Source organism: Mobula hypostoma, chromosome 11 (genome assembly GCF_963921235.1).
Source record: "Mobula hypostoma chromosome 11, sMobHyp1.1, whole genome shotgun sequence".
Classification (NCBI taxonomy): domain Eukaryota; kingdom Metazoa; phylum Chordata; class Chondrichthyes; order Myliobatiformes; family Myliobatidae; genus Mobula; species Mobula hypostoma.
This window is the reverse complement of record NC_086107.1, coordinates 57,529,291-57,553,370: the sequence shown is the minus strand read 5'-3', so window position 1 is coordinate 57,553,370 and position 24,080 is coordinate 57,529,291. Positions and strand designations below refer to the sequence as shown.

Genomic DNA, 24,080 nt, shown 5'->3' with positions numbered 1-24,080 from the left:
CACTCTACCACTTAAGAATGCTGAAAATTCAATTGAAGTATCTCAGATACTGGCACCCGGGAGGCAACATACCATCCAAAAATGGTGTTCTTGCCCACGGAACTTCCCGTCCATTCCTCTAACTAATAAATCCCCTATCACCTCAGCATGCCTCTTCTCCCCTTTTCCTTCTGAGTCACAGAGGCCAACTCAGTGCCAGAGACCTGACCACTCTCGACTCTCCTGTTAGGTCAACACCCCCAAATAGTATCCAAAGTAAATATACCTATTGTTCAGGGGGATGGCCACAGGGGTACTCTGCACTGGCTCCTTATTCCCTTTCCCCTTCCTCGGTGTCACCCAATTTCCTGTGTCCTGCACCGTGGGTGTAACTACCGTTTTATATGTCCTATCTATCACCCCTTCAGCCTCCCGAATGAACCAGAATTCATCCAGCTCCAGCTCCAACTCTAATGTGGATTGTTAGAAGCTGCAGCTGGATGCAGTTCTCACAACTGTGGAAGAGATTAGCAGTGTGCCAGAGGTCTGTGACTGTTAGGGAGCAGGAGTGAGTGCCATTACTACTACAAAGGAGAAAGTGTGAGGCAAACTCAAACGTCTTAAGATGGATAAGTCACCTGGGCCAGAGAAATTACATCCCAGAGTCCTGGAGAGATTGCTGAAGAGATAATGGATGCATTGGCCACAATCTTTCAACAATCAAAAGGGCGGAGCTTCGGATGACGGCACCTAACAGCGACTCCTCTGCTTGCACCTTCGGAAGCAGCTCTACTTCTATCTTTGATATCCCTTTTTTTCCCTTTCAAGGTTCTTTTGAAGACCCTGACCTGGAGTTACACGCTGACTTCGGTTCTTTGTGGAAATAGGACTGCTTTTTGATATGCCAAGGATGTGGCCTGGAAGACTGGCGTGCGCTCAGGGAGCTGGATTTTTGTGGCTCTGGAGTCGAGCTGGTGCCATCGACTGATGCATTGTGGGAGTACATGGAAGATCAGAAGCAGTAAGCTTGCTGCTGGTTGTGTGCCCAGAGACAGGGCTCGGAAGAAGCGACGCAGCAGACTTTTAACACCATAAATCAGCAAGTTGTTTTGTTAAGTCTCCCCTCTCGCTGTGAAATGGGGACACCCCTTTTTCTCTTAAAAAAGAGAGAGCCTGTGGTATGTCAAACTAGTGGGTGAACAAGTTGTCTCTGGGGTACTGCAAGTCTGCGTCTTTCTTGATTGCTGCAATGCTGGAGTGCTCCGTGGAGGGTGCCGATACTTTTTTGCTTGTGGGGGGGGGATCATTGCTTTGCTGCTGCTTGTGCATGGGAGGAGGAGCTGGACAGATGGACTTTGGGGTTCTAACATTTAACTGTCATTCATTCTTTGGGGCACTCCTCTGTTTTCATGGAAGTTTGCAAAGAAAAAGAATTTCAGGATCTATATTGTATACATTTCTCTGACATTAAATGTACCGATTGAAACCAATTGAAACAATCACTTGATTCTGATATGGTCCCAGAGGACTGGAAGATTGCAAATACCACCCCACTCTTTAAGAAGTGAGGAAGGCAAAAGAAACTAAATTATAGACCAGTTAGCCTAACCTCAGTGGTTGGAAAAGTGCTGGAGTCTATTAAGGATGAGGTTTCGAGGTACTTGGAGACGAATGATAAAATAAGTCAAAGTCAGCATGGTTTTGTATAAGGGAAATCTTGCCTGACAAATCTGTTAGAGTTCTGTGAGGAAGTAACAAGCAGGGCGGACAAAGGAGAGGCGGTGGATGTCATTTACTTGGATTTTCAGAAGGCTTTTGATAAGGTGACACACATAAGGCTGCTTAACAAGATAAAATCCTATGGCATTACTTGAAAGATACTGGCATGGATAGAGGAACGGCTTACAGACAGGGAATAAGAGGGGCCTTTTCTGGTTGGCTGCCAGTGACTAGTGGTGTTTCTCCAGGGTCATTACTGGGACCACTGCTTTTCACATTGTTTGTCAATGATTTAAATAATGGAATTGATGGCTTTGTGGCAAAGTTTGTGGAGGTATTGTCATTGGAGAGAGTCCAGAGGAAGTTCACGAGGATGATTCCGGGAATGAAGGGGTTAATATACAAGTGTTTGGCAGCTTTGGGCCTGTACTCACTGGAATTTAGAAGAATATGGGGTGGGGGAGGAATCTCACTGAAACCTACCGAATGTTGAAAGGACTAGATACGGTGGATGTGGAGAGGATGTTTCCTATGGTGGAAGTATTCAGAACTGGAGGGCACAGCCTCAAAATTGAGAGATGACCCTTTAGAACAGAGGTAAGGAGGAATTTTTTTTAGCCAGAGAGTAGTAAATTTGTGGAATGCTCTGCCACAGACTGTGGTGGAGGCCAAGTCTATACGTATATTTAAGGCAGAAGTTGATAGTTCCCTGATTGGTTAGGGCAGCGGTCCCCAAACACCGGGCCGCAAAGCATGTGCTACTGGGCCGTGAGGAAATGATATGAGTCAGCTGCACTTTTCCTCATTCCCTGTCACGTACTGTTGAACTTGAACATAGGGTTGCCAACTGTCCCATATTTGCTGGGACATCTCATATATTGGGCTAAATTGGTTTGCCCCACACGGGACCGCCCTTGTCCCGTATTTCCCCCGCTAAGGTAGAGCATTCCTATGAAACCTTTCATGCCAAAATGGCGTAAAGCGAAGAAGCAATTACCATTCATGTATATGGGAAAAATTTTTTGAGCGTTCCCAGACCCAAAAAATAACTTACCAAATCATGCCAAATAACACATAAAACCAAGAATAACACTAACATATAGTAAAAGCAGGAATGATATGATAAATACACAAATAGAAATAATGTATGTATAGTATAGTCGGGAAGATTAAGCCAAAACCGATTTGTGGAGAGAGAGAGAGAGAAAAAAAATCGGCACGTACGCGCATGCCCACGTCATGCATGTGCACACAGGTGCCCGCGCAAGGCTTTACGGTCATGGTAGTCTTTCCTGGGGTAAATACAAGTTTCCCGGGATTTGACTGCTACTTTTGTCCCTTATTTGGGAGTGTGAAAGTTGGCAACACTAACTGTAAAAGACATGTTGAGGTGAGTTTAATCCTACTTGAACACCCCCTCCCCACCCCACACCGGTCCACAAGAATATTGTCAATATTAAACCGGTCTACGGTGCAAAAAAGGTTGGGGACCCCTGGGTTAGGGCAGCAAAGGATATGGCGAGAAGGTAGGTGTATCAGGTCAAGTGAGATCCGGGATCAGTCATGATGGAATGGCAGAGCAAACTCAATGGGCTAAATGGCCTAATTCTGGTCCTCTGTCTTACGATCTTACCAAAATATATATACCATATACAGCCTGAGTTTCATATTAGAGATCACCACATCTGAGGAGTACAAAAAAAAAATGCCCTTTTAACATCCTGATTAGATCACACTACAAATTTCAAATTTTGGAATTGTTTTGGTATACACTGAACTTTCCTCAAAGTCAAAACATATCAGTATTTCCTGAGTGCAGATGGAATATAATTAGGTTCTGCATTTCTTATGAACCTTTGAATGCCAATCTCCTTAAGAAAAAGACCCTATCATTATTTTTTTAAAAATACAGTACTTTTTGCTCCTTTTCAAAAATTTTTAATGATTTATGCATATTAACATCTAAAACCAATTTCTTTCATAGATCCTAGAAACAGCACAAAAAAAATTGATTTCGACAATCCAAACTGGATATCTCAAAACTATTTTCCTATTTTTCAGTTCTATTCTTCCTGAAAGGAATCGCCAATTTCTTTGCATCTTATGGCATGTTATTTGTGTTACTATTTATTAATGTCTTCTAAATAAGCATAACCATACATCACTTCATATTTATTATACTGAAATATGTATGCCATTTCTTCAACTTTATTAATATAATTTTGTATTTTCTTGGTCTTCATCAGAATTAATCAAGCAAACAGTTTAACGTCATCTGCAAATTTTAAAATTGTACTTCAGCTTCCAAGTAATTAATGTAAATAGCAATCAACAGTGGTCCCAATATTAGATTATTAGATAGAATAGTACATGCCACCGTGCATCAGTTTGAATAACTACTCTTATAACATAATCACTGCTTTCTCACTGTTGTCCAGAGTGCTAATCATCATCCTTTTGTTTGTTCTTTGTTCATTTCTGTTTTAACCTCAGACAAGAGTCTCAGATGAAAATCCTTAGTAAACTTACCCAGATACTTAATTGCAGAATTGGCCACAATATTCAGCTCCAAGCAGGACAGTCCTCCAAGATTGTTCACAATCAGTACAATATGATCTCCTAGAGGCACAGAGGAAAATGAAATGCCGTATAAGGAAAGCATACCAACAAGTTATGATGGGTATAGATAGAGTGAATGCAAGCAGGCTTTTTCCACTGAGGCAAGGGGTGGAAAAAAACCAGAGGACATGGGTTAAGGGTGAAAGGGGAAGGGGGAAAAGTTTAAAGGGAACATTGGGGGAGTTTCTTCACACAGAGAGTGGTGGGAGTGTGGAATGAGCTGCCAGACGAGGTGGTAAATGCAGGTTCTTTTTTAATATTTAAGAATAAATTGGACAGATACATGGATGGGAGGTGTATGGAGGGATATGGTCAGTGGGACTAGGCAGAAAATGGTTTGGCACAGCCAAGAAGGGCCAAAAGGCCTGTTTCAGTGCTGTAGTTTTTCTATGGTTTCTATAGTTTCTAAGTTCAGCTGAAACTTGTGAAGCAAATAAAGACTACTAAAACCTCTCATAATCCAGGTAGGAACATCAGCTTTAAAGCACTAAACAGCTCAGGGCAAAGCCTGTAACACCAAACTTTAGAATTTAGGAACTAATTCGGTACTTAGTATAACTCTGAAAATAAAACGGTAAAAATTTGTTTATATTCTTTTAACTATTTCCACACAGCATTTCAATGACTGGTATGAATGCTTCAGTAAAGAAACAATTTGTTCCAGTCAAGCTACAGATATTCAACATGCATTCAAGATTTTACAACACAAAATTGCCTCCATCATCTTTCAAGTAAACATTGTCTTTAAATATTAAAACTCATACTTTTTAGAATGTGAACATGAAATCTGGAAAATGAAATTACTTTAGTCTCTCCCCATTTATCCTCCAAGGAAATATTCATATATTGTGCATAATAGTTCCCCAGTTTTCCCCCCAGAGGGACACCTGGACACTGACCAGAGCCCTTCCTTTTCCTCAGACTTATATCTGTAACCAGCAAATAAACACCTTCTTCACTATTACATTTTATATTTTGAATTAAAGTGTGGTTAATTCATGGAAGCAAATATTTTCTATGGAATTTGGCTGAATTTGCAATGCATCAATTCAGAACCATTACTCAGAATCTGTAAAATTGGATTTGTAAACTTGCAAAACAGCATGAGAAGGCTGTGAGCTATTTACCAGAAAGTTCTTAGAAGTTACTATTTTTTTCTGGGTTCAGGTGTTGCTTCTTGGTGACTTCCATACTTTTCAGTAGTGATGAAGGTGAGTAAAATTGTATCTAGAACGATGTACAATACATTAAGGACTAGCACAGATTCACCCCTTCACATAGGATTGGAGGAGTACTTACCTGCTTTCAAACTCAAATGAGATTCATTACAGGGACTTAGCATGTGATCAATAACTTTTTGTATAACTTCATCAGCTGATACCATCTGCAGGAAGAGATAACAGGTGAATATTTGAACAATCTAGGGAATTGAGTGAGAAGTCATTAGCAATACAGAAACAAATGGCTGTACTTTGAAAGAGTTAGGTGAAAAGTAACAATAACAGAGAAGAAAAACAAACCAGTTTGCTTATAGCAAATCCCTCAAATAACACGCAATAACATTAATTGATTTTACTGGTTTAAAGTTCTTGGTTAAAAGTGCTATACCCACCCATACACCTCCTCCCTCACCTCCATTCAGGGCCCCGGGCAGTCCTTCCAGGTAAGGCAACACTTCACCTGTGAAGCTGCTGGGGTCGTCTATTGTATCAGGTACTCCCGATGCGGTGTCGTCTGCATTAGTGAGACCCATCCTAAATTGGGGAACCACTTCGTCAAGCATCTCTGCACCACTGACTAAACATTTAATTCCCATTCTGACATGTTAGTCCATGGCATCCTCTTGTGCCAAAATGAGGCCACCCTTAGGTGAGCAAAGGTATTTTACAGAGATCTTTTCACATTTTGTTTCTTGTACTTTACACCAAACCTCAGAAATGAGGCTTCCTTCCCCAACTGTAGTTCACTATTTAAAGCTCTCTTACCTTTATCCGCTCAACACCAGCTTCTCCATGGATACCTAAATAAAGAATTAACATGGCCTCAGAATAATTGCTGTATTTATTTGAGCATTTCTATTTTCTCAATAAAATGTTGAGTTTTGTTACACAGAATTGCACAACGTTCATTCATCTTCGAATACCTCAATCTTTACATGCCCGAGTAGTGAGTGCTCAATTTAATCAGAAGGGCAGAATCTAAGCCCAGCCCAGTCCACCTTGTTCCATCCACTGTCTGCAGCAATTCACTTCCCAATGAAAATTAAAATTAGATCACAGTTGATAGTTGTCTTTCTAATACTGAGCCTAATATTAGAGAGAAGAAGAAGAATCCATAGATGCTCTGGTCTCACACAAGATGGAAATCTAGTAACTTGACACATAAAACACAGGAAAAAAAATGTTCTATATTGACCCACTCAGCCAAAGTCTGATAGGGAAAGTACTCAAACAGACAACCTAAATCATTCTTACAATAACCAAATCACCGAAACAATATATATCGGAGTACAAATAAGTGAATTGGCTTTCCATTACACAATGCCCAATTATTTTACTCCAGTATCATTTAACTTAAAAATTTCCTATTAGTATTTAGTCCCATACAAGAATGGGATTAAAAGCAATTATGCCAGCTTTTTCTCTACTGATAAATGATTTTAGCTTAGTACTTAGTAAATTTAGATTATTGGAAGACAAATTATATTTAATAAATCTATTTGATTTTTTCACTTATAATTAGCAGAGTAGATAGAGGGCAAACAATTATTGTGGTCTTTCAGAAGTTCTTTGATAAAGTACCACCTGAAACTAGACCACATGGTATTGTAGGTAATGTATTAACATAAATCAGAGATAGATTAATGGACAGAAACCCAAGACTAAAAGGAAAGTAAACAGCTTTACATTGGAAAGCTTTGACAGGGAATCATGCTGGTGCCCAGCAGTTCACAGATTTGGAGAAAGGGATTGAAGATCATATTTCCAAGTAAGCTGATGATCCAAAGCTCAGTGGCCTTATGAGCTGTAAGAAGATACAAAGAGGCTACAGGAGGATATAAATAGGCTAAGTGAATGAATAAGGGCATGGAGAATGAATGATTCGTTGGAACTGTGAGCTTTTGCTGAATAAATAGGAAACAGATGATACTGGTACTCAAAGGAATTTGGTTTTCCTTAGGAAAGTTAACATGCAGGTACAGCAAGCAATTATGAAATTAAACAGTATGTTTACACATTTTGCAGCAGAATCTGAATACAATGGCAGTGGCTTCCATCTCCAATAAGTTGGAGCAATTGTGGGATAGGATCTTGGCACTGGTCTGGTTTTTATCCATAGAAGGATACACTTGTGATAATTCCAGGAATGAATAGTTTGTCATTTGAAGAAAGATTAAGGAGACTAACTTTATATCTCTAGAAGAATGAGAGGTGATCTTACTGAAAGGTGCATATTTCTTGATGAGCTTCAGAAGAAAAATGTGATTTTGATGTTTCCCTGGCTGAAACATAAGTCACAATCTCAAATAAGGAATTGGTTTATATTTGTATCCTGTATGATTAGGAGGTTTAATACCCATGGGTTTATGATTAAATATGTTCATTATAACAATGTAATCCCAATAACTTTGTATCAATATTATGTTATGTTTACTATTATGAAACCAATAAAAAGATTGAAAATGAAAAAAGAAGGGAATTGGTCATTCAGAAGAGGGAGAAGCAATTTCTTCACTCAGAGCAGACTGAATCTTTGGAATTCTCTACCCAACAAGTCTACAGAGATTCAGTCTTAAGGTATATTCAGAAAAGGGATCAATACCTTTTTAGGTATGAAAGGAATCAAGGGATATGGAGATAAGTGCATGAAAGTGGTGCTAAGTTGAAAGGTTCATTGATGATCTAACAGAACAGTGGAGCAATATCAAGTAATAACCTAGTTATGTGTCTATTTTATCATTGATTTCCTAGGTCCAGCTCCACAACTAGTATCCTACAAAGATATCTTTTTGCGACCAAATTTACTGTACTACAGTATGTGATGAATTAACAACACAAAACTTTGTTCTATGAACAATCTCTTACCCAGTCCAAGTTCCAGTTCATCTGTATCCAAATGGAAGGTTGGCCTGGATCCAGGGACACTACAAGGTGACAAACAAATTCCCATTGTACCTAAGGGCAAAAAAAAAATCAACAGAATATGCACATGACTCTGCTGCCAATGGATGCATAACACAGTGACATATATTCAAGTTGAAGTTAAGCAATAGCAGCTGTTCAACCCAGAAACACATTAGAGTGCTAAAGATTTATAGGAATTGAGGATTATAGGAAATTGCATGAAAATAGACTTCAGACCAAAGACTGGATCAGTCACAATAATATTGTATGATAGAACAGATTTAAGAATCTTAATGACATATATTCTAGCTCTTGATTTGTTGGATTAATCTGCCTTCAATATGCTCTACAAGCAAGGTCCAAGTCAGTCCAAGAGATAACTGAGCAGTGCATCATTAGGATGACAGTACACAAGCAGAAAATATGGTTTATAACTGCCCTCTATATTGTCACAGACGAATATCACCCTTGGCAGATATTCATCTGTGGTCTGCATCCTTCCACACCCACCATCCGTGAATGGTATCTGGATGCAAAGTCAGAACACCAACAATGTTGAAATAAGGGATAAATAGCAACCTTTCAATTTCTATAAGAATACATATGTGATAGATAAATTAATTCCATGTTCATTCCTTCAATGCCCTTCTTTTGAAGCAGTTACCACCACCCACTTTAGACAATATTATCCACACTGAATCTGCTCTATAGTTCTGCTTGGCAAATACGCATATCTCACCAATCTGCGTGGCAGATTATTCAAACCAACTGTTTTTTTAAAGTGTAACGTAAACTTCAACAATCGCACAGAAATGCTTTCCACACTGTGCACCACGTAAGCATCATTAGAGGTAGCAGTGAAGTAAAAAACAATTACAGAATCAGGAAGTCTGAAGAAAAAGTACAAAATGCTGGAAATACTCAATAATTAGGCTGCATCTGCAGAGGTGGATCATTTTGATAAAGGGTCATGAACCCGAAAAGTTAACTGTTTCTATAAACTGTTTGGTTTCCACTTACCTAATTTACTTAAAGTGGTATTCAGTTTCTCTAAAATTTCATTGAGTGACTTTCCCATTTCAGACATGGCCCCAGCTATCTGTCAACAGCAAAGATTGGTCAATTAAAAAGAGCCAACGTGGACTTAAACTTAAATACCTAAACATTTTAAATATTTTCTGAAAATATTTGTTTCCCTGATAGAGAAAAACTTTCAAAGGTTTTATCAATACTTCTCTCAAGTCATTACTTTATGATCAGAGGCAATCTCAAAAGACAACAGCAGTTGGCCCGCTATTCACTAACCAATTACTATTGCATTCTTTCACAAGGAAGTATCCAATTATGAAGGTACCTGGCAGCGTTTTGTTTAATTTAAAGAGTCACAAGACAAGGAAGAATAGCTGTGCAACTTGTGACTTGTGGTGTGATGCCCGAGGAGAACATCACTGTCTGATTTGAATAGTTATTGCCACATTTTCAAATTTCAATCTCTAGTTTCAGTCCTTTTTCAGTACAACAAATCCCAACATGCAACTTTTTAAAATCGCAAAGGAAATGCTTTAAACTCATTTTCAAAGCACAAAATTCCCACTCACTGCATTATTATCATTTCCATTTCATAACTTTTACTGGTATCCATTATATACCATCGGCTCATTTTCACCTGTCATCATCAAATACAACACCTTCCATTTTACCATCATTTCCAATGTTACTGCCACTGATTGCCATTCATGTACACCTATTTTGTAATAGTTACTACTTGTAGCAACTATGTAAAGGATACAACCAAAGCCGGATATAAAGGTTGTTCTGAGACAGGAGTTGAGAGAGAAAACAGACCTGAAACAAAAGGCTTCTATTTTAACTTCATGCAATGCATTTATAAATAAAAATCATGGAAATTGAACTGGATTCCAATGAAGTTATTTCATATGTCTGGAACCTTCCATGGGTCATAGCTTCAGGTAAATGGAATACCTAGATACCCACATGATGTCTCCAATTTTCATGAATAACATTTTTCTTAGAAATTCAATAGCCATTAGGCCAAGATATTTACCAGAGCTAAATCAAAGATCAGTTAATTATAACCTATCTCAACCCATTCTTAACAGAAGTATAATATTCATCAGTTTTAGTCCTTTGCCACAATTCTGGTTTCCAAAGAAAGTCAGAAAGTTCCTGGTGATGTATTGGACTGGGTAGAATACATCATTTTGTAGAAATTTCCAGTCCCATTATGTGCCATTGATCTCTTGATATATCAACAAGGCTTCAGACTTAAAACATTCCACCACATGTTCAAATGTTTATCTGCCTCTATCTTCAAGGTATTCAAAGGCTCTGCTTTAATAATACTTTGAAGAGTTTTGGCAAATAGACTTACTTTATGGATAAGTACTGTGCCACACAAACCCCTCCTCCCAGTTTTCTTCTGCTTGGTAAAGGCACAATCATCAGCCACAATAACCATCTCCACAGGAATTCCCTTCATTTTTGTCTCTTCTAGAGCTAAACCGAAATTTAGCCGATCCCCTGTGTAGTTCTTGACAATCAGCAGTACACCAGCTGGATAGAAAATACAGATAAAAAGGTCGCTAAAATGTCTTCTTAATCATCATAACTCCACAGCCAACCAACTAAATCAACTCCCTTCAGATAATTCTTGTAGTTATTAATGAATACAGAACCTGTTATGCAAATAACAAGTAATGTCCCAAAGCATTTCACAGAAGCATTATCAAAAAATAGAGATTACACTGTTTAGAGATAGTTGATTCTGGTTAATTGGGCCATCAGTCAACCAGGGCAGCTGCTTATTTTAGAAAACTCTTAAGAACAAAAACAAATGGAGAAAATAGCAGGGATTCCCTTCATTTCTTTGGGACACTATACTGCTTAATAGGGACAGGAAACTGTAGCCAAACAGCTTCTAACTCGTGTGGACTTTCAAGGCTGTTTAGATACCACACCATGCATCATGGTAAGCTTTTAAATAGCACGAATTGCATGAGCTGACCTTTAGAAAACAAGGCTCAAAGTAAATTTATGATCAAAGTACATATATGTTACCATATACATCCTTGAGATTTGTTTACACAGTAAATCCAAAAACAATCAATAATAAAATCAATGAAAGACCACACCCAATAGGGCAGACAAATGACCAATGTGCAAAAGACACCATACTGTGCAAATACAAAAGCAAAAAGAAATAATAACAACAAATAAATAAGCAATAAATATTAAGAACATGAAATGAAGAGTCCTTGAAAGTTAGTCCATAGGTTGTGGGAACAGTGCAGTGATGGGGCAAATCCTCACTGTTTCAAGAGCCCGATGGTTGAGCAGTAATAACTGTTCCTGAACCTGGTGAAGAGAGTCCTGAGGCTCCTGTACCTTCTTCCTGCTGGCAGCTGTGAGAAGAAAGCATGCCCTGGGTGGTGGAGATCCCTCATAATAGAAGCTGCTCTCCTGCAACAGCGCTCTCTGTAGATGTGCTCAATGGTGGGAAGGACTTCAGCTGAAAAGGACTGGGCCGCATCCATTACTTTTTGTGGGATTTTCTGTTCCATACTAAGCTGAGGTACAACCTGTCAATATACTCTCCACTACACATTTATACAAGTTTGTCAAAGTTTTAGATGTCATGCTGAATCTTCACAAACTTCTAAGTAGAGGCACTGCAGTACTTTTTCTTCAGAATTGCACTTAAGTGCTGGGCCCAAGACAGATCCTTGGATATAATGACACCGATGAATTTGTTGACCCTCTCCGCCTCTGATCCCCCAATGAGGACTCTGGTTTCCTTCTCCTGGAGTCAATAATCAGCTCCTTGGTCTTGCTGACATTGAGAGATATGGCACAACTCAGCCAGGTTTACAATCTCTCTTTGATGTATATGCTAATTCATCACCACCTTTGTTTCGGATAACAGTGGTATCATTAGCAAACTTAAATATGGCATATGAGCTGTCCTTAGCCACAGAGTCGAAAATATGAAGCAAGTGGAGCAGGGGGCTAAGCAATGGCTTTGTGGTGCAGCTGTAATGATGGAAGTTGTGGAGATGTTGGAGCAGCAATTTTTGTCACTGATAGTTGATGAGAATTAAGCAGTAAGACAATTCCGATCTGTTCTTATCACCATGGTTTCAAGTATTCAGGTTTGGAGGTGTCAGAAATTACCAGGAGTGAAAATGGAACCATTTCACTACTTCAACAAATTAGAAACTACGGAGAATTTGGAAGTATCAATAATCATCTTGAGTGTTACAATGAAAATGAAGATTTGGAGGATGCAATAGTTGACAGCAGTTCATCATCTGCACTCTGTGAATGCACTGATTTTGTTCATTTATAATCAAAAGAATGCGACGCAGATGAATTCCTCTGTCGGTAAGCATTAGAAACTATCACACAGCTTAATAGTACTGTACTAGATTTGGTAGTGTTCTAATTTGTTCTTTATTTTATTTGAATACATAATTTTCTATGTCATGTGTATTTTTTCTATACCTTTATAACTATTTCCATGAAACCGGCTAATTGGGGTACTGCTTAACTAAGCCAAGACGTACTGATCCCAATATGTCCCAATTAACCACTGTATTAGAAAATGCCAGTAGGGAGCAGTTGATGTTATATCAGAAGGAAATGGATATATAAAAACCTTATAAAAGACCATAATCATGTTTGGAGCTGGCTACAAATTTCCTTGCAGAAGGTAGCTGTTCTCAGCTGATCATGAAGAAAATTCTTCTGTTTCTACAAAATATGTTTCCACAGACCTCAGCTACCATAATAGATGATGATCTCCCTGGTTGTTTTAATTTTAACCAAAAAATCTAATTATGGCCTTTTGAAAATCAACCTCTATCATTTCCAACTTTAACACACCTTCAACTCTGTTCCCACCCACCCACAGTAATCTTCCATCACATTATCAAGTGTCTGTATACCTTTGTCTTGAAAATATTCAACAGTCTGTTTTACTAATGGTTTGAAGAGAGGTATAGTACATAAATTTACTTTATGCATAAGTACTGTGCCACAAACTCCCTCCTCCTGGAAGAGGTGGCAAGGCAGAGGGGGTCTTAGCAGCAGATTTTAAGCAAAGGAGAACAGAGAAGCAGTGAGTGTAGTACCAAAGAAGCTATGAGGAAGCAGCAAGAAGTAAACATTTGCCTTAAAATATGGTTAAAAATATCAGTGTCTGGTGCTAAAAGGGATAACAGAGCATCAAAGCACAGCTTACATCAGATACACAGAGCTCAGTACAGAAGAAACCCTAGAGGATTCTGGTTAATCCCAGGGTAAAACAAAACAAACAATTAGAAAGGAATAGATATGGTATGAAAATATACTGTCAAGTAAAATTTAAAAAAAATCCAAAGCTGTTTTGTAAGAGGAAAAAAAACCACTGAAACCGGAGAGGGTTCAAAGGAGCTTCACGAAAATGATTCCAGGAATGAATGGCTTGTCATATGAAGAGTGTTTGATGGCTTTGGGCCTGTATTCACTAGAATTCAGAAGAATACGGGGTGACCTCATTGAAAACTATCAAATGGTGAAAGGCCTTAATAGAGTGGATGTGAAGAGGATGCTTCTAAGACTAGAGAACACAGCCTCAGGGTAAGGGATGTCCTTTAAGAAAAGAGATGAGGAAGAAGTTCTTTAGCCAGAGAGTGGTGAATCTGTAGAATTCTTTGCCACATGCAGCTGTGGAGGCCACATATTTACATTAATTTAAAGCAGAGGTTGATATATTCTTGACTGGTCAGACAATAAAGGAATACTAGGAGAAGGCATGTGACTGAGAGAAAAATTGGATCAGCCATGATGAAATGGCAGAGCAGACTCGATAGGCCAAATGGCCTAAATCTGCTCCTGTATCTTATGGTCTTAAGATAACTAGAGAAACAGTGAGGCACTTAAGACTATATGACATAGGTGCAGAATAGGGCCTCTTGACCCAGAGTCTGCTTCGTCATTATATCATGGTTGTTTTGTTATCCCTCTTAATCCCATTATCCCCAGTTCTCCCTGTAACCCTTGTCATCCTTACTAATCAAGAACCTTATCAACCTCCATTTTACATATACCCAATGTCTTGGTCTCCACAGCTGTCTATGGCTGTCTATGAATTCCACAAATTCACCATCTTCTTGCTGAAGAAATTCCTCCTCACTTCTGTTCTAAAGGGACATCTTTGTACTCTGAGGATTTCCCGCTGGTCCTAGACTACCCTAATATAGGAAACATGCTCTCCACGTCCACTCTATCGAGGCCTTTTAATATTCAATAGGGTTCAGTGAGATTCCACACACCCCCACCCTATTCTTCTAAACTCCAGCAAGTATAGGCTCACAGCCATCAAACACTCATTGTACGTTAATCTTTTCATTCTTATGAACCTTCTCCGGACGCTCTCCAATGCTAATATATCCGTTCTTTGATAAGAGCCCGAAACTGCTCTCAATACTAAGTATTGTCCGACCAATGCCATATAAAGCGTCAGTATTACATCCTTGCTTTTACATGAGAACTGAAAAGGTAACCTGTACACACACAAAATGTAGGCAAGACATTTGCAGAGTATTTTGCACGTGTTAACCAAAGACGGAGATAATGCTGATACCATAGTTAAGTCAATGTTTGTAAAATATCAAGTGAAATATTTACGTAAGATGGGATGTATTAAGGAGTTATCATCTTTGAAAATGGATAAGTCTCACGACATTAAAAGATAAAGGTAGGTAATCAAAATAACAACTTCATTAGTGGCTATCCCATAAATATTCCAGGTATTTGTTTGTTTTTTTCTGGAGCTGTAGCATGTCACTGTATTAATGAATAACTTTTATAAAATAATACATATAAATCTAATTATGATACCAAATTTAGTAATAAACATCTCCAACTTGTTGATGAGATAGACTGACTTACAGAATTTTGTTTTGCATAACTGCAATCAGTTCTTTCTATATAGTAGCCCTCAAAAGGGCATCTTGTTGACTTCACTATTTCATTGTGTACATACCTGCTCCTGCTCTGACCACAGTTTGAATCGCTGCTAAAATACTTCCAGTTGGAGGAGAAGTGAAAACATCTCCAGCAATAGCAGCAGTCAACATTCCTGCTCCAACATAGCCTGAAAAAAAAAGAAATTTCCAAAATCCAATGACAGCCTCGAATATAAGAGCCAGAACTCTCAATTTTATTTCTTCTTTATAACTTGCTCTGCTTGGATTTTAACAGTTGAGGTGCATTTTCATATCCAGTGGCCACTTTATGAAGTAGATCTGCAGGTAATCAGCCAATTGTGTGGTAGCAGCTCAATGCATAAAAGCATACAGATGTGGTTAAGAGATTCAGTTATTGCTCAAACCAAACAATGTGATCTAAGTGACTTTGATCGTGGAACGATTGCCGGTGCCAGGCAGGTACATCAGAACCTGTTGATCTCCTTGGATTTTCACACATAATATTCCCTAGAGTTTGCAGAGAATGGTGTGGAAAAACAAAAAAAACCAGAGTGGCAGTTCTATGGGCAAACACACCTTATTAATGAGGGAGGCCAGAGGAGAATGGCCAAACTGGTTCAAGCAGGCAAGAAGACAACAGTAACTCAAATAACCAAGCGTTACAATAGTGCTGTGCAGAGGAGCATCTCTGAACGCACAACGCATCAAAACTTGAAGTGGATGGGCTACAGCAGCAGAAGACTGCATCAGGTTCCAATCCTATTCCTATTAAAGTGGCCACTGAGTGTATACATCTGCAGCCCCAGTGTGTTAAACAATTCCACCACCGGAATTGCTCTGAAGGAATCCATTTTAGAAAAACATTTCTAATGTATATACAATATTTGCTTAATTTTCATTCAAATGAGTATATTTACATAATCTATGGATTAAAAAATTGTCACCTGTGAAAGAGTCCTGCAGTGTTCAGCAACACAGGTCCTGCGAGTTTGTAGTGCTCTGTTATATTTAATTCAATTTTCAAGTTTTGAAGGCTCAGACCAAGGCAATAACTGGAGAAAAGGTGGCAACAATGCCTACATTTTCTGAACTAATTCATCAGATAGGACTAGCAGTAAACAAACCTCCAATTCCTCATTCAAACAGTCCACATTTTGTCTTTCATAAGTTGCTGATCATCATACTTGGCCAGAATGCCAAAGTAAAATTAAACAAAAATCAACAACCCAACCCAAATCAAATCCTGTCAAATACCATACAAACATCGACTATACACAAGGCATTGACTTAGTGTCTGTCTAAACTACACCTGTACTGCTGCTTCTGTCCAATGCTAACCCGCTGAATGAAGCATGGCTGATGTACAATCAATGACCTAACATTTGATCCTTTAGGATGATCTTCAGCAGTAATGGGTCTACCAACAGAGGATATGTATTACATACTTATCTTCAACTGAACAGCAGAACCTGTCACCACTTTGGTGTGATATTCCATTTCTGAAAGAACTTTGAACCACATTTTAACCACATCAATATTGCCCAATTATCATCTCTGTAACATTATCCTATGATCCACATCTTAGCCCTTCTTACCTCCTGATCTGTGGTTTTATTCCTTCTAGCCTTGAACTGTTTAAATGCTCTCCTGGCTGGCTTCCTTAGTGCTCTCACCCATTAATTTGGCTGATGACAGGATGGGGAAGTCACCTGCTCCACAGCCTGTAAAGGCCTATATTCACAGCTGATTCGCTGAGCTATACTGACAGCACAATAAATTTAAAATTTTCATCCGGCTTCCAAATCCATATTATGCCTTTATCCACCTCTGTAATCTTGTCCAATTACTCATAAAATATAAGACCATAAGACATAGGAGCAGAATTAGGCCATCTGACCCATCGAGTCTGCTCCACTATTTCATCATGGCTGATCCAATTTTCCTCTCAGCCCCAATTTCTTGCCTTCTCCCCGTATCCCTTCATATTCTGACTGATCAAGGATCTATCAACCACTTCCTTAACTATACATAAAGACTTGACCTCCACAGCTAACTGTGGCAAAGAATTCTACAGATTCACCACTCTCTGGCTAAAAAAAAAATTCCTCATCTCCATTCTAAAACAACGCCCCTCTATTCTGAAGCTGTGTCCTCTTGTCTTAGACTCTCCCATCAGAGGAAACATCCTCTCCACATCCACTGTATCAAGGCCTTTCACCATTCGATAGGTTTCAATTAGGTCACCTCATTCTTCTAAATTCTAGTGAATACAAGCCTTTAGGATGATCCATTCAATGCTGGAATTATTTTTGTGAACCGCGAATCCCCTCCAGTTTCACCACATCTTTTCTAAGATAAGCGGCCCAAAAAATGCTCACAAACTCCAAGTGAGGTCTCACCAGTGCTTTATAAAGTCTCAACGTTACATCCTTGTATGTATGTTCAAAATACACATTCTTGATGATCACACTTAAATTTAAATGTATAGCTATTTACAGATATTTTATAAAGTCCTGAATAAAAAACTTGATTAGCAAACAAGGTCTGCATAGTAAAGGAGGACAATGCATTTGTGGGACAACACATAAAATACAAATGGCAAAGAGTTAAGATGGTTGTTCACCCCCCCCCCACCCCCCCCATCCCCAAAGAGTGAAGGATCTTGAAGGAAACAAGTCCCAGCACCACTGCTCTTTTGGACATTTTATTAATTACTTATCTATTGGCTCACCAAAATCACCAGATTGTTTCAACACACCTCAAAAGGCAACCAAGAGTTTAAGTTAATATCTCATGTAGAAGATGTTGCTTTAACAAAGCAGCAGTTTTCAAGTATTTGAAATGTGGGATTGTATATTGAGTTCAAAACTACCTAACTCAAAAGTGAAACCATTATCAACTGAAGCAACTGAACTGATTGTACCTGCATGATCCATTATTAGTAAAAGGTTTAAGATCTTATGGAGATTTACTAAGATCAACATTTTAAAATTGATACCTGCATGAGCTGGTTCGTGTCCAGAACCGCCTCCAGACAGCAATGCCACTTTGCCTTTAATGTTCTTTAAGTCTGACCTGATAACGATACGATATCCCTGCACCAGCTGCATTCCTATATTCCAGGCCACAAGTCCTTCCAAAGCATCATCCACACAATGTTCCACAGAGTTTGTCAGCTTCTTTGAATGCTAAAGCAAGATGATAAATTAATTTCTCACTCAAAAGATTGAATATCAGCTTTCTAAGCCATTCAATTTGCATGTTGTGGTGTGTAATCTTCTATCCAACAAAACTCATTTTAGTTTCACTACTCTCAACACAAGAATGAAAATCTGGGGAATTTATTTTCAATCATCCAGCATCCAACACCACCCCAGATGACTCCTAATTTCACCCCTGGGAGCAACCTATTTTCCTCTGCAGATTTGCAAATATACCTCCGAGAAGACCACAACCTTGTCATTGGGTTTGGAGACTTGCACGCCTCAATGACCTGGAGAGCTATGTCAGCTAGAGTCAGGACCTTGTATTTTGGTTTCTGGTAGGATCACCTATGCTAAACAGGTCAAAAGATAGAGGCCAGTTAAAGAGTGGTCCACCAGTCCTCCAGGTTTGGGGGTTCAGCACAGGGCTAACAACCCTGACCGGTTAAAAAAAATTGTTACAGTAACAACAAAGAAACCTTCTATATCTGTGTGCGATGATATAGACAGACAGAGATGGAGTACCTTCATTGCTGCCCTGAACACCAATGGCGTAAGGGACACTAAGTAAGTTGCAAATACAGAGATTGCAGATGAAATTCTTTCACAGAATTCAAACATGCAAGGCCCAATCAGGTCTGATGTCCTCTGCAGCTACAATCAACTTCCAGATTTAGTGAATTTTGCATTCCCTTTAGAGGTGCAGGTGCCAGCATTGTCTGAAATCGGCTGGCTAACAGGAAGCAGATAGTGATCATAAATTAGTTTTTTTCTAGTTGGTAATGGCAAAGGGTATACCACAGGGCCTCGATTTTTTTTTCACAATTTATGTGAACAGCTTAGATGCAGATAGATTCTACAAGGAGGCAATGGAGGAAGATGGAAATGTAGAGTTTAGGTTACTAATAGATCTGCCTTGATCTTCTTGAATGAAGGAATAGACTTGAAGAATTGAGTGGCCTATTTTCTGTTTGTTCATTTGCCTATCATTTTACAAATGCAATAATATAATTGCAAAATAGATTCTTAGTAGAAAATAGTTACTTCACAATAGAAAAAAAAGCTTTTATGTGATACTACTCAAATCCAAAAGGACACTCAGAGAAATCCATGGCCAACAATAGCTTCTGAAAGATACCATTTTTGCAAAGAGAGAGTTGGAAATCATGTTAATCACAGGTTACATCCTAAAGCAACCACCTGTAAAGGGGTTATAGTTAAATAAATGTTGACAGTAACAGCAGAACTGGCTACATTTTATCAAATAGCACCAAAATATATCTAATGTACATCTGAATAGGTTGATAGAGGATTCACTTTGGAATTTCACAGAGCAAGCAGTCAGAAAGTACAGCACTCTCTCAGCATTGCAGTGAAATGTTCATGTAGGCTACCTGATGCCTGAGGCCTGAGGCCTGAACACCTGTTGGCTCAAAAAATTAATCTGTAAGACTGACATTAAAATATTCACTGTTTTGCTCCATGTCACTGTTACTAAAATTTTCACATACTGTACACCCATGACTTAAACATGAAAATCATTATGCCATTATCAATGATATAACCCTCTGCAGCAGGCTATGGAATTTTGCAACGCCGTAAGTTGTTTTTCAGAAGCTACACACGCTGCAATGGAATAACTGTCCAAGTTACTGTAAACTGTTGAAATTAAGAGGGGAATCACCTCAGGAAATGGCAGGTGGATTGGGAATCACACTGCCCCTTTGAGGAACAGTTCTTTGGCCTCTAGGATATAGCAGACCAGGGGAACCTGGTGATTACTCTTCCTAGGTTAGTCAGCATGGAGACCCCCTTTATAGTTGTAATCATTAAGATAGTGATGGTTGCAAAAGAGCTCCCTTAAACCACAAGCAAAAGTCAAAGTTGACGTATTGAAAGGCTTCAAAATGGAAAGTGCTTTTAGCAACGGGCAACACAACAGACGGATGTGGTTTCTAAAATGTACTCTTTAACTTGTCACTTTAATATAGTTTTTCAAAGCCCATGTATTGCAGGTGGTTCCCTTCAAAGGTCCTCTCTAATGTTACCACAATCGTCAGGCGGCGTTCGCCACGGCGGCCGTGCCCTGCAATCAATACCGGCTGGAAGGCCCCACTCTCCCGGTCAGGAGGGCGGCCGCTCCATTTAACCCATCTTCCCCCGGATGCTTACGGGCATCGCTCAGCTTGGTAGAGAGAGATCCCGGGCCGCTGCTTGAAATCAAACGCACTGACAGAGCAATGCACTGCAGACTTTGGTCGAGGGAAGGCAGATTAAAGCAGCGGCGACGTGAGGAGGTGGAGCTCGGGCCCTGCAGGGGTGGAGCTGGAGGCCGAGGCCCGGCGGGGAGCCCGCCTCCCTCGCTCTGGAACTGCTGGACGGTTGGTGGCAGAACCAATTCCGCCGCCAGTGCTGCGGTGCTTTGAAGTTCGGTCAAATCGAGAGTTACCGGCTCTCATCAAACCTCAATAATCTGATCGGACAATCGGTGGGGAAAAATTCATTGGGTATCAACTCAGACATCCCAACCTGCAAAAACTCATTTCAGGGAGGTAGCACCACCACCCCCGCCAACCCCATATCCCTCCCACCGGTCGACCTCCAAGAGTGTATGAATACAGGATATTTGATTCTGAAAGAACACAACAATTTATTTGATCACATATTGAAACCATTTACACACATATTATTTTGTTGGCAGTCTCAATGCTAATGCAAATAGTTTTTCTATTTATTTTGCAAACTTTCCTTGTACTGTGATGTGACAATAGCTGCTGTCTTGGTTGATGAGCAGGCATAGTTTTTTTGCTATTTCTGAATCGGGAAACATTTTCCTGAATCGCTTGCCTGTGTGCTTACACACCTGGAATAGCAGGTTATGCTCAACGATGAAAGATGTAAAGTACACCTCTGCTCTTGTGACCTTCTCTGTCAGACTTTGGTTTTATGCTGAAAAGAATTGTGAAATACCTGAGCAGCCTTCCCTGCACTTAGCCTCCCTAATATGTTGTGGTCCCTAAAATAAATAAAAGCATAAGGTGTATCCTTATCATATTGTCTTATGTAGTACTGAGCCAGCTAGTCTAAATAACATTAGCTATGCTAGTGAACGGATGACACCTGTTAAACTCACCTCAATATGTCTTTTACAGTCATTTAACCCACAAGGGGCAAGAAAAAAATCACTGTTGCAAACAGTACAGCGAGCAACACTGTCATTATTTTTGACCCCTTTTGGACATCAAAAGAAGAATAGGGATGGCAAAAGACACCTTTATGAGAATGAAGAGTATACTGACCAATACTAAACTAGGCATGACAACCCACCTCAGAGTACTGAAATGTTATGTTTATCCAGTTATGTTATGTGGCTCAGAATGTTGGACAATATCTAGTAACATCAGAAAACGAATTGTAGTAGCAGAAATGTGGTTTTTGAGGAGGATGCAAAGAATATCATGGATGAAACGAATAGCTAACGAGGATGTCATGAACAGAGCAAACACAAAAAGAGAAATGAAAGATCATGAAAAGGCAACATAACTTCGTTGGACATGTGATTAGGAAAGAGGAGTTAGAATGCACAGTAATTATGGGAAAGATCGAAGGGAAGAAAGCAAGAGGAAGACAAAGACAAATGATGTTGGAGACAGCAACCAGAGAATTGGAAATGAATACCAATGGATTGATCCACTTGACACAAAACAGGAGTGTGTGGGCCATGGCAGTCAAAGCTCAAACTGGGCATGGCACCTGATGATGATGATAATGATGATTAGGCAGGGGTACACTTTAATGTAGTCTGGGGTGAAGCACGTTTTATATTTTCTTTTTTTTGGAACACTCTGCCATGGCGCTGCAGGACACTAAACTGAACTGATGGACAATGAAAGAGAAAGAGAGGTCAACTGTAAAGCCAGCCCACAGAGGAAACTGATAGATCTACTTAGCACAAAGAGAGACCAACCAGGATTCTCTCCCTCTCTCATTCTCTCTCTCTCTCCCTCTCCCTCTCCCAGTCCCACTCCCACTGTCCCTCTCATTCACTCGCTCTCAAAAAATCGATTTCCGGGATATTGTATATAATTTGGGGGCATCAGGGAGCCACTACCAATATGCGCGAGACTCCCAGAACTTCCAGGAGAGTTGGGATGTCTGTCAACTTGTCCAAAAGCTTGGTGGCATCTCTCAACGGTGGCAGCTCTGCCGATCTTCGCCAGCGGAGAGGTTGTCTCATCGTTTCTTTCCGTCACTGGGCAGTCTCGACCATGGGTAGACCAGCTCCTCTGTGAGGGTTGCTGTCAACACCTTGTGTGAAATAATGGGCTTACTGCATTGATCCCATAAGAGGATCAAGAGCAGGCCATTTGACATTGCTCATCTTTCTTCAATATTTTGTTCCCACCTTCTCCCCATATCCCAATCAACATTCAGAAATGTATCTCCCTACATGAAAAAAATGAATAACTAGGCTGCCATTGCCTTCTATGGTAGAGAATTCATAGTCCTTGCACAGCTTTCACTGAAAGCAACTGTACAGGAAGTAGACAGGAAAAGGAAAACAAATGGCCTTCATTGTAACTTGATTTGAGTACAGGATGGAGGGCATCTTGTGGCAGCTTGTGAGACACCCCATCTTAAAATTAATATGCAGTCTTACTTGTTCTTGCCGTGGAGAGAGCACAATGAAGGTTTATTAGACTGATTATTGGATGAGATGAGGAGAGATTTGGTGGATTCAGCATATATACACTTAAGTATAGAGGACTGTAAGGAGATCTCATGGAGACCTATAAAATTCCAACGGGTAGAGAGGCTAAATACAGGAAAGATGTTTGTGATAGCTGAGGTCCATAACTAGAGATCACAACTTCCTGATACTTAGTAACCAGTTTATACTGAGGATGCTAAGATGAGTACAAATTTTTCATTCAAATGGTGAGCACATGAGATTCTCTACACTGCAGTCTAGAAGCTGGGTACAATTTGTCAAAAGATATTCAGGAGAAACTGGATGGGCCTTATTTTCTGTTACTTGTTAACATATACCATGATGAAGAGTTTAGCAGTACAGAGATTAAGGAGATCTAGAGTCACAGAATGTAAGACAGTTGGCCAGATGTTTGCTATGGACACAGTGCATAGACAACATTGTTTCAGGCCAATGTTTCTACCTATGGTGAGATTTTTAAAAAATAAAAGATTAAAGATGAACTCTATTTGTCGAAATATCCAGTGAAATGCATTGTTTCCATCACAGTCCTGAATATGTGCTGGGGGGGGGCGGGTTGTAAGTGTCTCCATGCATCCAATGTCAACATAGCATGCCTACAATTTACTAACCCGTATGTCTTTGGAATGTGGTAGAAAATTGGAGCACTCAAAGGAAACTCATGCAGTCAAAGGGAGAACAGAGAATTTCCTTACAAATTTCAACTTTGCTTGCT

General features: G+C 39.6%; 1 protein-coding gene across 3 annotated transcripts in view; it reads right to left on the bottom strand.

Moving 5' to 3' along the window:
• Positions 1 to 20,962, bottom strand: part of tkfc (triokinase/FMN cyclase) — a 59,251-nt gene extending 38,289 nt beyond the window's left edge. Inside the window, exons 1-9 of one of the 3 annotated variants that reach the window (XM_063062134.1) lie at positions 20,806 to 20,962; positions 18,429 to 18,618; positions 15,487 to 15,597; positions 10,834 to 11,015; positions 9,462 to 9,540; positions 8,403 to 8,492; positions 6,303 to 6,337; positions 5,617 to 5,701; positions 4,228 to 4,317 (exon numbers count right to left, since the gene is read on the bottom strand). In XM_063062134.1, coding sequence (XP_062918204.1) covers positions 4,228 to 4,317; positions 5,617 to 5,701; positions 6,303 to 6,337; positions 8,403 to 8,492; positions 9,462 to 9,540; positions 10,834 to 11,015; positions 15,487 to 15,597; positions 18,429 to 18,618; positions 20,806 to 20,811 — 868 coding nt within the window. In that variant the 5' untranslated portion in view covers positions 20,812 to 20,962. Of the gene's footprint in view, positions 1 to 4,227; positions 4,318 to 5,616; positions 5,702 to 6,302; positions 6,338 to 8,402; positions 8,493 to 9,461; positions 9,541 to 10,833; positions 11,016 to 15,486; positions 15,598 to 18,428; positions 18,619 to 20,317; positions 20,622 to 20,732 lie in introns of those variants that run through there. The other 2 variants (XM_063062135.1, XM_063062136.1) reach the window with 2 other exon arrangements.
• Between the last annotated feature and the right edge of the window lie 3,118 nt (positions 20,963 to 24,080).